This window comes from Syngnathus acus, chromosome 12, assembly GCF_901709675.1.
Source record: "Syngnathus acus chromosome 12, fSynAcu1.2, whole genome shotgun sequence".
NCBI lineage: Eukaryota > Metazoa > Chordata > Actinopteri > Syngnathiformes > Syngnathidae > Syngnathus > Syngnathus acus.
Window position 1 is genome coordinate 221,039 of NC_051097.1, and position 16,008 is coordinate 237,046.

The 16,008-nt window shown below is 43.8% G+C and overlaps 1 protein-coding gene and 1 long non-coding RNA gene across 5 annotated transcripts in view; one reads left to right on the forward strand and one right to left on the reverse strand.

The window, feature by feature from the left end:
- Positions 1–5,094, forward strand: part of LOC119131437 — a 21,231-nt gene extending 16,137 nt beyond the window's left edge. Inside the window, exon 3 of the long non-coding RNA XR_005099650.1 lies at positions 4,915–5,094. This is a non-coding gene — a long non-coding RNA (uncharacterized LOC119131437). The remainder of the gene's footprint in view (positions 1–4,914) is intronic.
- The window catches only part of megf10 (multiple EGF-like-domains 10), a 78,035-nt gene that overhangs the window by 7,300 nt on the left and 54,727 nt on the right, over positions 1–16,008 (reverse strand). For 2 of the 4 annotated variants that reach the window (XM_037265786.1, XM_037265785.1), the window contains 7 exons: positions 7,983–8,146; positions 7,778–7,880; positions 7,351–7,497; positions 1,818–1,952; positions 1,590–1,718; positions 1,354–1,482; positions 1,110–1,238 (listed from right to left, as the gene is read on the reverse strand). In XM_037265786.1, coding sequence (XP_037121681.1) covers positions 1,110–1,238; positions 1,354–1,482; positions 1,590–1,718; positions 1,818–1,952; positions 7,351–7,497; positions 7,778–7,880; positions 7,983–8,146 — 936 coding nt within the window. The remainder of the gene's footprint in view (positions 1–1,109; positions 1,239–1,353; positions 1,483–1,589; positions 1,719–1,817; positions 1,953–7,350; positions 7,498–7,777; positions 7,881–7,982; positions 8,147–16,008) is intronic. The other 2 variants (XM_037265787.1, XM_037265788.1) reach the window with 2 other exon arrangements.

Genomic DNA, 16,008 nt, shown 5'->3' on the forward strand with positions numbered 1-16,008 from the left:
AAATATTTTTAGAATCGATCATTGTATCGATTATTCCATCAGATAATCAGATCAGATTTAATTTTGCACTATTACTCAAATTGTTAGATTTTTTTTTAAGAATAAAACCAAAATAAAGTAATATTTTATGTTCAATGCCAAAATGGCTATACCGTTATTTGTCCCAAATGAAATTTCATGATTTGCTAGCTGGTTTCTGAAGGTGCTAAGTACCGTATTTTCCAGACTATAAGTCTCTCCGGAGTATAAATCACACCAGCCATAAAATGCATAATAAAGAAGAAAAATACATATATAAGTCGCACCGGAGTATAAGTTGCATTTTTGGGGGAAATGTATTTGATAAAATCCAACACCAAGAACAGACATGTCATCTTGAAAGGCAATTTAAAATAAAAATTGAATGGGCAACAACAGGCTGAAGGTACGGTATGCTAACGTTACGTAAACACATAAACAAGGAACTGAGAATGTGCCAAATGTAACATATTAAGAGTTATTCAAATAACTATAGCATAAATAACAAGTTTATCGAACCATCCGCATCACTCCAAATCATTAAATCCAATGAAATCATCATCCTCTGTGTCACTTATAAACAACTCTGCTAACCCTGGAAGTAGAAGACGCGATGCTTCCTCTTCTACGTGGCTAATGTCTGACTCATCGTCAGTTGCATTTCCAATTATTCCACAGGCTTAGAGCGCCCTCAAGTGGTTTCGTGAGAAAATAACATGTGAAATTATATAATGTGTTAATAATAATTTCACACATAAGTCGCTCCTGCGTATAAGTCACAACTATGAAAAAAACTGCGACTTGTAGTCCGGAGAATACAGTCAATTATTGGATATACCCGATTTCACCTGACATATGTGTTGTTTCTCTAAAATTAATGGTTAAAAAAAAAAATTGCTAATGTTTTTCATTTTCCTGATAAAAAAATTCCTAAACTGCGCTAGTTAGTGAAAAATTAACCATCCTCAGTTTAGCCTCTCTTTAATCGAATGATATGAGCTTAATCCATAAGTAAAATTAATGAAGTATTTGTAGGGACAGTTGCTACAAACAGCAGTCAAGAGAAACCATTAAGGGAATTATTTACATACTTTGTTGACAGTGTTGGCCCATGAAGCCAGTACGGCAGGTGCATTGTCCATAGATGTGGTCACAGTCTGCTCCATTCATGCATTGGCATGTTTGAGAACAATCTTTCCCATAAAATCCTAATGGACAACCTGAGAAGGAGTCAAGACATGTCAAGCCAAAACACTGATTTAAGGAAGGGAATAATGGTAATCTGTAGTGACGATTGAGGAAAATAAAAACAAAGTCTATAGGTAGTCGACTGACGTTGTGTGCAGTAAAGGCCGGTCCATCCTGGTGTGCACTTGCACTCGCCATCATAGGCTGTGCAATGGGCTCCGTTGTGACAGTTACATGTGTGGATGCAGTTGGGTCCCCATTGAGCAGGAGGACATGCTGCAATACAAAGACAACTTGATCAAGTGTGCTGTGAGGTACAATGAAAGCAGCGTAATGCACCACAGCAACACCACATCGTATAGAATTCGAGGGAGTGAACTGACGCTGAGAGCAGTCACTGCCAATCCATCCTGGAAAACACTGACAGGAGCCATCAATAGGGTTGCACGTGCCATTGTTGGTGCAAGTGCAGCTCAAGGCACATTTCCTCCCGTAGTAACCACTGGGACAAACTACACAAGATATGTCTTTCTTACATAACATTTATGCTGCAGTGAAGTTGTAAATTGACTATTTGGTCGGGACCACCAATATGCTGATGTAATGCTCACCCTCATTGCAAAGTCCCCCCTTAAAGCCTGGGAGACAGTCACACTGTCCACTCACATGGTGGCATGGTCCATTACTGTGGACACACTGGGGACACGTCTGACTGCAACGGTGACCAAAGTAACCTGGAAAGCATACTGAAAAAGAAAAAGGGAACCTAAGATTAGGTAGACTCATGTCTAATGCTCACTTCATGTTAATTACCACAGCAACGGTCAGCCCCACACCCCCAAAGTGAAGCCCCGCCCCCTACCCGACTGTCTTTCAATACGCTTATCTTTACTGTAGTAAAATCGTTGAATGCCCTTGAAGTCATATCATGGAAAGTTGATCCCAATTTCCAGGTCAAATACACCTCTAAAAGAGCTCTGTATATCCTGAATGACAGCAGCAAAAAGTCTCCACTTCAGTGGGCATCTAAATGGTACTCATCATGGATGATCAGCTTTTATATTGTAACACAGTTAGTTACCGTTCTTCAAAGTAAAAAAATGACCACGAATTGAAACTGATTCAATGACTATTATTTGCTATAGTAAATTAGTTTTTACAAATAGTAACAAGGACGGAGTCCATGGTGGTCGACTGGTTAGCACGTCCACCTCACAGTTCAGAAGTGCAGGGTTGGATTCCGCATCTGGCCTGTGTGGAGCACGTTTTGCCTGTGTCCGGTTTCCACCCACATTCCAAAGACATGCATGGTAGGCCGATTGACCACTCCAAATTGCCCGTGAGTGTGAGTGCGGATGGTAATTCATCTCCGTGTGCCCTGCGATTGACTGGCGATCAGTTCAGGGTGTATCCCTTTCAAAAGGGACGTCACTGTTCGGCTCTCAGCGGAGGCTTCGTGGCCGTTTGTCTACCGTCAATCATCGGACACAAAGTATGGCTGCGGATCAAGAGGTTTGTGCGGCTTCGTGCACCAACTGCACCCTTCTCTTAGAGAGGTTGTCCCTGCTAGAGGGACGTGTCCGCCAGCTAGAGCAGAATAGTGCGACAACAGTAGATGTGGCGGACAGAGACGCGGACTGTAGTCAGCCCGCTAGCCCAGTTAGCATTAGCCCCAAGCGGCTTGCTAATCGCGATGAGCCAGGTAAGACGCATAGCCGTCCAAAGTCATCTCGGTCTACTGGCCCTCGCACCTTGGTCATAGGTGACTCCATCACCCGAAATATCACGCTTAAAAATCCAGCCACGGTAATGTGTATTCCTGGGGGCAGAGCACCCGACATAGAAGCTAATCTTAGGCCTAGTCAACAGCATAGTTCCAACAACACAAGCTACATAGTGATACACGTCGGCGCCAATGATGTTAGGATGAGGCAATCAGAGATCACAAAGAAAAACATAGCGAGGACTTGTGATCTCGCCAGAAAGATGAGTCGGCATCGAGTATTTGTCTCTGGCCCCTTGCCTGGGAGAGGCACTGATGAGAGGTTTAGTCAATTAGTCTCCCTTAATCGATGGATGGCTGGGTTCTGTAAAAAGCAGGGACTGTATTTTATAGATAACTGGTCCTCCTTCTGGGGCCGCCCTGACCTGCTGAGGAAGGACGGCCTTCATCCTAACCATGAAGGGGCCTTCACTCTTTCTAGGAATATAGATTACTGTTTGAGCCACTCATGACAGGTCACTTTAGAGCAGGCCGGGGCACAGGTGACTAGACGACCTGTTAGGATGGGTTTGGAGTCTGTTAAGTTAAAGTTAACTAGCGCTAAGCTAGACTTCCAGCATGCACATAGCTCCTTGTGTAGACTAGAGCGTCACAGTTTGAATAGTGCTACAGTACACGCGAACACACTTTCTATTAAGGTAGTAGACAAATCCAATCACTCCACCCCGACCGGTATCGCTGAAGAAACGGTGCCTGTTTCAGATAATATTACATGTGTACCAAATATTTACTATCAAATTCCCACGGTCGTATCGTCCCACCGCGCTAATAAACATTTGAGAAGTGATGTAAGGCCTAGAGAACACAATCTTACTCGCATTTCGTTTAAAAATCCTTCGATAGATCGGAACACTGATCGACCGATTACACTTAAACTCGGTTTTATGTATATAAGATCGCTTCATACGAAAGCAGTTCTCGTTAATGACCTCATCACGGAACATAATCTAAACGTTTTTGGTCTTTGCGAGACCTGGTTAAAACCTAATGAACTGCTGCCGCTTAATGAGGCCTCGCCTGCAAATTTTGTGAGCTCGCATGTGGCGCGTCCTCGAAAAAAGGGTGGGGGTGTCGCCCTCATCTCAAATTCCGATCTTAGATTTAGGCCTCGTTCGATTAACGTATTTAAAACATTTGAAGTTCTCACTGTCCGATCCACCGCTTTACCGTCATTTTATCTTGCTGTTATTTACCGTCCACCCGGGGCTTACTCTGGCTTCCTGGATGAATTTTCAGAATTCGTGGCTGATCTAGTGACAAATGTAGATAATATAATAATCATGGGCGATTTCAATCCGTCCATCCATTTTCCATACCGCTTGTCCCCACGGGGGTCACGGGCGTGCTGGAGCCTATCCCAGCAGTCATCGGGCAGTAGGCGGGGGACACCCTGAACCGGTTGCCAGCCGATCGCAGGGCACACAGAGACGAACAACCATCCGCACTCGCACTCACACCTACGGGCAATTTGGAGTCCTCAATTGGCCTACCAAGCACGTTTTGGGGGATGTGGGAGGAAACCGGAATGCCCGGAGAAAACCCACGCGGGCACGGGGAGAACATGCAAACTCCACAAAGGGAAGGTCGGAGGTAGAATCGAACCGGCACCCTCCTAACTGTGAGGCGGACGTGCTAACCAGTGCGCCACCGAGCCGCCCTGGCGATTTCAATATCCACATGAATTTACCGTCAGAGCCACTTACTTCAGCGTTTCAGACTTTAACTGATACGTTTGGTTTTACGCAAGCCGTACAGGCAGCAACGCATAAGAATGGAAATACCTTAGATCTGGTATTATCCCGAGGACTGGCAACCTCAAATATAACAGTACTGCCATACACTACTGTTTTGTCTGATCATTACTGAATAAAATTTGAAATTTTAGTTCTTTGTCAAAGACAAGAGAGCAATCAGAATTATAGCAGCCAATCGCTCAGTCGAGACCACCGATTACCGGCGCTGACGATCATGCAATAACCCTCTGAAATTTTAAAAGCGTGTTCCTTGAAAGGCTTACACAATTGGTTAGTGCGGCTAAACAAACAACATGTTTACTCGACCCGCTTCCAGCCAAACTATTTAAAGAATTATTTCAAATTTTAGGACCGTCCGTCTTAAATATAATTAATCTGTCTGTCTCCTCTGGGATAGTGCACACAGCCTTTAAAACCGCTATCATTAAACCGTTACTTAAGCGACCAAATCTTGACCCGGACTGTCTCAGTAATTATAGGCCAGTTTCAAACCTCCCATTCATAGCAAAACTTCTTGAAAAAGTAGTAGTGCAGCAGTTTATTGATTACATGGTCGCCAATAATCGATATGAATCTTTTCAGTCTGGTTTTAGAGCTAATCATTCCACTGAGACAGCACTTGCTAAAGTGACTAATAGCTATGGATTCAAACACTTCATCTGTATTGTTACTACTCAATCTTAGTGCTGCCTTCGATACTGTAGACGTCGATGTTTTATTAGAGCGTCTTAAAAGTTGTGTTGGTATATCAGGGTCAGGACTAGGCTGGTTCTATTCCTATCTATCAGACAGGACACACCGACTGGTCCATGGCAATACGTCCTCTGAGCTCTATAATGTTACGTGTGGTGTCCCACAGGGATCGGTACTCGGACCAATTCTATTTAATATTTATATGATTCCACTTGGGGACATAATACGTAAATATAATATTAGTTTTCAATGTTACGCGGATGACACCCAATTATATATGCCGTTATCGATGACAGATCCGCGGGACTGTTCTAATCTTGAGGCGTGCCTTGAGGAGCTCAAGCAATTGATGTCTCTCAACTTCCTTTGTCTTAACCCAGATAAAACTGAGATGTTGATAATTGGTCCAGCTCGTTATCAACACTTATTTAAGGAAACCACTATAACTATAGATATCACTCAGAGCGATACTGTAACTAATCTTGGGGTAATATTTGACCAAACGCTCTCCTTTCAAAAGCACATTAAGAATATAACCAGAATTGCGTTTTTTCACCTTCGTAATATTGCTAAGATTCGTCCAATCCTCTGGACCGGTGATGCGGAAACTATTATACATGCGTTCATCACGTCGCGCCTGGACTACTGTAATGCATTAATCTCTGGTCTTCCTAAATCCAGAATCAAAAGTCTACAGTTAGTACAAAATGCTGTTGCAAGGCTGCTCTCACGGACAAGAAAATTTGATCACATTACCCCAATATTAGCCAACTTACATTGGCTCCCGGTCCATTTAAGATGCGACTTCAAGGTTCTTCTATTAACCTATAAATCATTGCATGGCTTAGCGCCTTCATATCTCGTCGACCTAGTTGTTCCTTATGTTCCGTCTCGTAACCTTCGTTCGCAAAACGCTAGTCTTTTAGTGACACCGAGGGCCAAGAAAATGTCTGCAGGGTCTAGAGAATTTTCTATTCGGGCTCCAGAGCTTTGGAATGCCCTACCAATACATATTAGAACTGGTACCTCAGTAGAAACATTTAAGACACGTTTAAAGACACATTTCTATGATATGGCCTTTAATTAACCTGTAGTGGCCGATTTGGCTGGAGTTTGTTTTCGCTCCATCTCCCCAGCCCCCCTCCCCGGCTGGGGAGGTGGTTAGGTGACACTCAAGCTGACAGCGGCTATCTGGATTCTCATGGACCAATTCAGGATGAGGGAACTGCAGCTTACCCTCCTCGAAGACACTGCCAGGACAATCGAGGGCACCTCCGGCAGCTCTTCGCTTTGACTTGGACATCCACTTTTTCATTGATTTTTATATTACATATTTTATGTGCCCTCTCTGCATCCATTGCAGCCTGGTGATCCTGAAAGGGGGATCCTTCCATCTGTGGTCCCTTCTCAAGGTTTCTCATTTTTCCCCTGGTAGGGTTTTTTTTAGTTTTTCCTTGCTCTTTTGGGAGATCAGGGGATGCTTTGAGAATAATTGTCAATTGTTTGTCTATGTGAAGCCCTTTGAGACTGCTTGTGATTTAGGGCTATACAAATAAACTTGACTTGACTTGACTTGAAAAGACTGCTGGCAGAAGCTCCAGCATGCATGCGACCCTCATAAGGATAGAAAGAGCGGATCAGAAAATGGATGGATGGAAATATTAACAAGACATTCACTGGCACCTCTGACCTTTAAAGGATCTGTTTAAGTATCTCCAACTTAGAAGTTCACTGGCATCTCTGACCTTAAAGGAATCTGTTTAAGTATCTCCAACTTAGTGTCATCGTTTTTGCCATGTTACATGCTGGAGATCTCTGTTACTGTGCTTTCAAAACATCACTACGTACACAGTGTATCGCTAGTACAGTGTCTGATTTTGAAATAAAGCACTTCATCAAAACATCATCACTTACTTCTCTGACAGGTGCTGCCTCTGTATCCTGGTGCACACTCACATGTCCCTTCATCAGGAGAGCAGGAGGCCCCGTTCTTACAGTTGCAGGCTAGGGAGCAGTTTGGGCCCCAGTGGCCCTCTGCACATACGCTGTCACAGTGGATACCTGTACATACACGCGTCCACACACGCGCACACACGCGCACGCACGCACGCACGCACGCACGCACGCACGCACGCACGCACGCACGCACGCACGCACGCACGCACGCACGCACGCACGCACGCACGCACGCACGCACGCACGCACACACACACACACACACACACACACACACACACACACACACACACACACACACACACACACACACACACACACACACACACACTCCTTTGAATTGTGATTTTTCACTGATGAGAAGACCCCATGCATTTTCCCTTACCAGTCCATCCAGCCAGGCAGTGGCAATACCCAGTGGCGTGATGACATCCGTCAGCATGACTACAATCACAGCGCTCTTTACAGTCAAGGCCGTAGGTACCATCCTAGCCAAACGGCAATATTACCCATCACCCATCGGCCCAGTAATAATATTAATATAACAATGCAGGTATGTGAGGAATATTATAATACACAAGATTTTTCACCTGGCATTGCAGGTCACATTTAATTCCTCTCCAACCTGCAGCACAAGTACAGTGACCAGTCACTGCATCACAAGTGCCTTCATTCCCACACAGACAGGTCATGTTACAGCAAAGACCCCACGTACCGCTCGGGCAGTTGATGGAACAATCTACTCCATGCCAACCTGATTAAAAGATTATTATATTCATTATTTACATGAATGACATCATTTCACTATTCCCAAGGAGCAGTGGATACTCAATATTTTGATTGATTGATTGATTGATTGATTGATTGATTGATTGATTGATGTATCTTTATTTCGAACATATTTAAAACATGAAAAATGGGAAAAAAAATTAACAAAACAATTAACACTTTAAAGTGCCATATCTAAGTCATGAAACAAACAAATAAACAAAAAACCCAACAAACTAAAAGAAAATACACAACAAAAAATACTCGAAAAGGAGTAGGAGGAAGCATAGCTTTTTAGATTCCTACCCCTTTCTCACTTAATCCATTAAACTAATAATTCAACATCTAAATCAATAAAACGGAACACATGTACACACTTACTTCACTGGTTCTTCTATATCAAACAATTTTCTTAGGTTCATTTACCTGACATGTTTCGGCGGGTTCAGCAGAGGGCGTGGCTCATCTGTCAAATCTGACAGGTGAGCCACGCCTTCATCCATCAGCTGATAAAGACGCGTCACAATCACATCACTGACACTCTGATGAAGGCGAAAGAACCCGCCGAAACATGTCAGGTAAATGAACCTAAGAAAATTGTTTGATATAGAAGAACCAGTGAAGTAATTGAAAAAGAAAAAACAAGATGAACCTAGTACAACTATTACGAAGAAGTTATGGAGAGAACTGCGTCAAAGACTTTCGCCTCCTCGAAAAGCTGACGAAAAAACGAGCACGCTACAGGAACCACCTGAGGTTCAATCTACGCTGCCGGGATGAAGGAGTAACGCCGGCCAGCCTGACAATCAAGAACCCAATTCCGACCAGGAATGCGGAAAGGATTATAAGGAGAGTGCGGATGGCTCTGGCCAAAGAAAGGATACGCTGCACAAACAACAAACTCAACAATATCAACGATGAACTACAGCGACGGACGGAACAATTCAAACACCGGTATGCCCTGGACAATGACACGGAAACAACACTACACGAACATTTAGATAAAATACACGAACAGGAATTTGCCGCCACAAAAAACCGACACATCGGGAAATTGGACAGACTCATTGCACAAAAGAAGGCACAACCGGACCACACACACATCAACGAAAAATGGATTCACAACATGTCACGCCACGATCTCACCCAGGCAGAACGCAGCATATTAGCAAAAGGACTCAACTACGCGATCACACCCAAAAACATACCTTACGATGATTTCATTTTAGCCACGGAGTTAGCATGCGAAAGAATACATAACCCAGGACAAAAAGCAGCACTACGCAATGAAGTTGCAGGTATATTAAAAACGGCTAAATCACCACCCAGTAATATTACAAAACAGGAAACAAACGCAATGATCACACTAGCAAAAAATAAAGACATTACAATCCTCCCGGCAGACAAAGGCAGAACAACAGTGATTATGGACACGGACACTTACGAAGAATCAATGCAACAGTTACTACAGGACGATACCTACGAAGTAATAAAAAAAGACCCAACAGAAGACAAGAAAAATAAACTCAAAGCATTACTCAAACCACTACTCATGGAAAATAAAATAGACAAACAGGCATACAATCACCTAATACCCACAGCAAACATCATCCCCAGAATTTATGGCACACCAAAAATCCATAAACCAGGTACACCTCTTCGCCCCATTGTAGACAGCATAGGGTCAGTCACATACAACCTTTCAAAAGCACTCACAGAAATAATAAAACCACTACTAGGACACACGGATCAACACTGCAAAAACTCAAAACAACTAGCTACAGAACTCACACACATAAAAGTACAGAAAGATGAAATGCTCATATCACACGACGTCATTTCACTCTTCACAAAAACGCCCACACAGCCCACTATACACATAGTACATGACAGACTATCAGCAGACAGGACACTCAAGAAACGCACAAACCTAACAGCACAAGACATCACCCAATTACTTCATTTCATAGCCACCTCCACATACTTTCAATACAGAAACACAATATACAGGCAAAAAGAGGGATTCCCCATGGGAGACCCTCTTTCTGCCATCATGTGTAATTTCTTTATGGAAGATTTAGAACAGAAGGCACTCTTAACAGCCCTGGACACATACAAACCCACGCTATGGAAACGTTACGTTGACGACATTCTGGAAAAAACAAAAACAGGACATACACAACACCTCACAGACCATCTCAATACCATAGACACCACCGGTAACATCAAATTCACTCATGAAGAAGAAACAGATCGATCCATAGCTTTTTTAGACATCAACATACACCACACAGACAACGGTGACATCAAAACAAAAGTACACAGAAAACCCACACACACCGACCAATACCTCCTCTGGACATCAGAACATCCCACTATACACAAACTGTCAGTAGTCAGAACACTATTCGAACGCACAACAATAATCACGGATCCGGAAGACATAACACAGGAAGAAAAATACATACAACACGCACTCAAAAAATGTCAGTATCCACAATGGGCAATAACCAAAGGTGCAGAACAGGTAAAAAACAAAAAATACAAAACACAGGAGAAAAGAAAGAAACAAACACGGAAACAAGAACCCAGCGGAATAGTGACGTTGCCGTATGTAAGAGGCATTACGGAACGCATCAAAAGAGCCATGATAAAATACAACATAAGCACGCCTATCAAACCACATACAACACTCCGTCAGATACTGGTCCACCCAAAAGACAAAGTTAATCCGGAAAATAAATGCAATTCCATATACGAGATTCCATGCAAATCATGCAATAAATCATATATCGGGGAGACAGGGAGGAACTTCATCACAAGAAAAACGGAACATAAGAAGGAATGCGAGAAGGAGACAGCAACAAGACAAACAAGAGCAATAAAACTACAAGCAGAACAGGAACAGTACAAGTCAGCCATCACCGACCACTGTAAAAGAGAAAACCACATCATGGACTGGAAAAAGGCCAGAGTCATCCGCACTGAAGACAACAAACATCAGCGTTGGATCAGGGAGGCCATTGAGATCCGCAAGCGGGGCCCGAGGACCATCAACAGGGACGAGGGAGCCTACATGCTCTCTACAACCTGGAACAGCATTTTGGAGAGGTGAACGGACAGCAGAGGGCGTGGCTCATCTGTCAAATCTGACAGGTGAGCCACGCCTTCATCCATCAGCTGATAAAGACGCGTCACAATCACATCACTGACACTCTGATGAAGGCGAAAGAACCCGCCGAAACATGTCAGGTAAATGAACCTAAGAAAATTGTTTGATATAGAAGAACCAGTGAAGTAATTGAAAAAGAAAAAACAAGATGAACCTAGTACAACTAACATGTACACACTTTCAGACTTATTTTCATTTTTGCTTGTGTGTGATCATTTTGGCTATTTATCTTTTTTCTCATACATGTTAAGAAACCAGTTTTTGTACACTTTTTTTAACTGTTTTATGTTTGCACTATTTTTGTGCTCATTTTCGAGACAATTCCACAATTTCACCCCACAGACAGTTACACACATACTTTTCATAGTTGTTCTGACTTTTACTCACTTAAAATTCAGTTCCCCTCTCAAATTATACCCACCCTGCCTTTCCATAAACAAATTTTGTATCCCACTTGGAAGAAGGTTATATCTTGCTCTGTACATAATTTGAGCTGTCTTGTGTTTGATCAGATCCTCAAATTTCAAAGTTTGTGTTATTATGAACAGTGTGTTTGTATGCTCCCGATATCCCTTGTTATTGATTATTTTTATTGTTCTTTTTTGTAACGTACACAATGGCTGTAGGTTGGACTTATAGGTGTTACCCTATATTTTGACACAGCAGCTCATATATGGCAATAGGAGTGCATTATAGAGAATATGTAGGGATCTGGAGTCCAGAGTGCTTCTTGCTTTCCTCAAAATTGCAATAATTTTTGGCATTTTTGTTTTTACATGATTAATATGTTAGTTGTACTAGGTTCATCTTGTTTTTTCTTTTTCAATTACTTCACTGGTTCTTCTATATCAAACAATTTTCTTTAGGTTCATTTACCTGACATGTTTCGGCGGGAGGAACTTCATCACAAGAAAAACGGAACACAAGAAGGAATGCGAGAAGGAGACAGCAACAAGACAAACAAGAGCAATAAAACTACAAGCAGAACAGGAACAGTACAAGTCAGCCATCACCGACCACTGTAAAAGAGAAAACCACATCATGGACTGGAAAAAGGCCAGAGTCATCCGCACTGAAGACAACAAACATCAGCGTTGGATCAGGGAGGCCATTGAGATCCGCAAGCGGGGCCCGAGGACCATCAACAGGGACGAGGGAGCCTACATGCTCTCTACAACCTGGAACAGCATTTTGGAGAGGTGAACGGACAGCAGAGGGCGTGGCTCATCTGTCAAATCTGACAGGTGAGCCACGCCTTCATCCATCAGCTGATAAAGACGCGTCACAATCACATCACTGACACTCTGATGAAGGCGGAAGAACCCGCCGAAACATGTCAGGTAAATGAACCTAAAGAAAATTGTTTGATATAGAAGAACCAGTGAAGTAATGATTAATATGTGATTTCCAGCAGATTTTATTGTCAACAATCACACCCAGGAATTTTATTTCAGAAACTCTTTCTATAATAACGATAATGAGGGTTCGATTTATATATTATTAAATATTATTATTTTTTTGTTTTACTCAAATTCAGTGACAATTTGGTTACATTAATCCACCTTTTGAATTTATTCATTTCTGTTGTGATTGTTTCCATAAGCTGCTGTAAATTGTCCCCAGCGCAGTAGATGTTTGTGTCATCAGCAAATAATATGCATTTCATTATTTTTGATACATTACATAAGTTATTGATATAGATTATAAACAGTTTAGGACCAAGGACAGACTCTTGAGGTACTCCACCTGTTATGGGCAAAAAATCAGACACATGATTTCCAATTTTTACAAATTGCTGCCTGTTGCTTAAGTAGCTCCTCACCCACCCCAGACCAACCCATTTGATGCCATACCTCTCCAATTTGTTGTATAGAATGCCATGATTTATTGTGTCAAACGCTTTCTTTAGCTCTATGAAGATCCCCATAACTTGTTTTTTTATTATCTATGCCATTTGTGATGTTCTCTATAAGATCCATTAGTGTCATTGTTGTTGATCTGTCCTTCCGGAATCCATATTGACTGTCAGCTAAAAGCTTAGTTTTTTCAATGAAGTTGTCTCGCTTTTCTGTGAACAGTTTTTCAGGGATTTTGGAGAACCGACAGAGTAGAGATACTGGCCTGTAATTCTGTCACGCGCAGGCGTCGCTGACATCTCGCCCACGCCCCCTTGTCGCCAGAATACCTCATCAAACGTGTGAAGCCCTCTGCTAGGTCTGTTAAGATCTGGCCAGAGGGGACTGACGCTGAGATGTGGCAACGGCTGCAGGACAGTGGAAGAGGTTTGCCACCCAGGCCACCAGGGACTCCGTCATTGATATTGACTCCTACGCCTCCTCTGTGGTGGATCACATCAACTCCATCATTAACAGTGTCACCACCACCAAACGGATTACCACATTTCCAAATCAGAAGCCGTGGAAGAATAACGAGGTCCGTCTACACCTTAAGGCACGTGAGACTGCCTTCAGATCTGGGGACAAGCAGGCCTACTGCACAGCCAGGGCTGCCCTGAATAAGGCAATAAAACAGGCCAAGCACAGCCACAAGCTAAAGGTGGAGGATCATTTCAACAACAACGATCCCCGGCGCATGTGGCAGGGCATCTGGGCCATCTCCGACTACAAACCCTCCATCAACCCCCCCACTGCAACCAACCCCTCCCCCGACGAACTCAACCATCACTATGCCTGCTTTGACAGAGACAATCAGGAGACGGCCAACAGGATTGCCCTCCCCGCTGATCACCAATCCCTCACGCTCTCAACCACTGAAGTGTGCGCGGCACTGAAAAGGACAAATGCACACAAAGCAGCTGGCCCTGATGGCATCCCGGCCGGGTGCTCAAGAACTGTGCTGAGCAGCTGACGGAGGTGTTCACCGACATCTTCAACCTGTCTCTGGCCCAGGCAACTGTCCCGTTGTGCTTCAAGACCACCTCCATTGTGCCGTTGCCTAAACACTCCTCTGCGAAGGCCCTCAACGACTACCGCCCAGTTGCACTCGTCTCCCACTTCATAAAGTGCCTCGAGAGGCTGCTCCTGGGTCATGTCAAATCTGGGCTCTCACCTTCTCTGGACAAACACCAGTTTGCCTACTGAGCAAACAGGAGCACGGATGACGCCATCTCCTCTGCACTACATGCAGCCCTCTCCCACCTGGACGAGAGCAACACCCATGTGCGGATGCTGTTCATCGACTTCAGCTCTGCATTCAACACCATCATCCACTCCAAACTCATCACCAAACTTGGCAACCTTGTGGAGAACAACATCAACCCCTCTGTCATCAACTGGATACTTGACTTCCTAACCAACAGACCCCAGTCCGTTAGGTTAGACGGCCTCACTTCCTCCACCCTAACCCTGAGCACCGGCGTCCCACAGGGTCACGTGCTTAGCCCACTCCTCTACTCCCTCTGCACCTACGACTGCACTCCTGCGCATGGCTCGAACACCATCCTCAAGTTTGCAGACGACACAACGGTGGTGGGGCTCATCAAAAACAACGATGAAACGGCCTACAGGGAGGAGGTACAGCACCTGACGACGTGGTGTGCCAACAACCTGGCCCTCAACACCAAGAAAACCAAGGATCTCATCGTTGACTTCAGGAAGACTGAGGCTGACACGCTCGCCCCCATCCATATCAACGGGGAGGAGGTCGAGCGGGTCGCCAGCTTCAAATTCCTGGGTGTCCAGATCTCCTCAACACCTCGTCACTGGTCAGTAAGGCCCACAAGCGTCTCTTCTTCTTGAGGAGACTGAGGAGAGCCTATCTATCTCCTCGAATCCTGGTGAACTTCTACCGGTGTTCCATCGAGAGTATCCTCACCAACAGTCTGGTACGGCAACTGCACAGCCGTGGACCAGAAGTCACTGCAGAGGGTGGTGAAGATGGCCCAACGCATCATCGGCACATCACTTCCTACCATCGAGTCGATTTACCATTAACGGTGCCTGACGAAGGCACGCAGGATCATCCAAGACTCCAGTCATCCCAACCACAGACCGTTTACTCTTCTTCCTTCTAGGAAGCGATACCGGACTCTTTGGGTCAAGACGAGTAGACTGAGGAAAAGGGTTTTCCCCTCTCCTGTCATCGCCCTGAACTTCGCAGCACAACATCCCTGTCACCCCCCTGAACTCTTGTCATTCTGAACCCTGCAGCACAACAACCCCACCACAACACCTGTATTACCTGCATATACTGTCCATATCTGCATATAGTAATTCTATATAATCTATATATTTATTCATCACTCTTACTCCGCTTGTACATATCTGTTCATATCTGGTTATACCGACACTATATATATTTATAACCCTATATTTATAATTAGCATTCTAGTACCGCCTGCAAATATTTGTTCTACTGCACCTTATTGTAAATACTTAGTCATATCTGCACTCGTCCCTCTTGTATATTATCCCGCATAGTATAACTCACCTCATATTTACCTGATTGCACTGTACCTACTGCTCAGTATTCTTTTTACTCTGCACTTTACTGCTTTTTGCACTTCTGGTTGGATGTCAAAGTTCTTTTCGCTGTACTGTACGTGTGCTGTACATTGACAATAAATTTGAATCTAATCTAATCTAATCTAATCATCTGTGTAGTAAATGCAGCTGTTTCCTATATCATTGAGTAGGTTGTTATTATTATTATGTTAA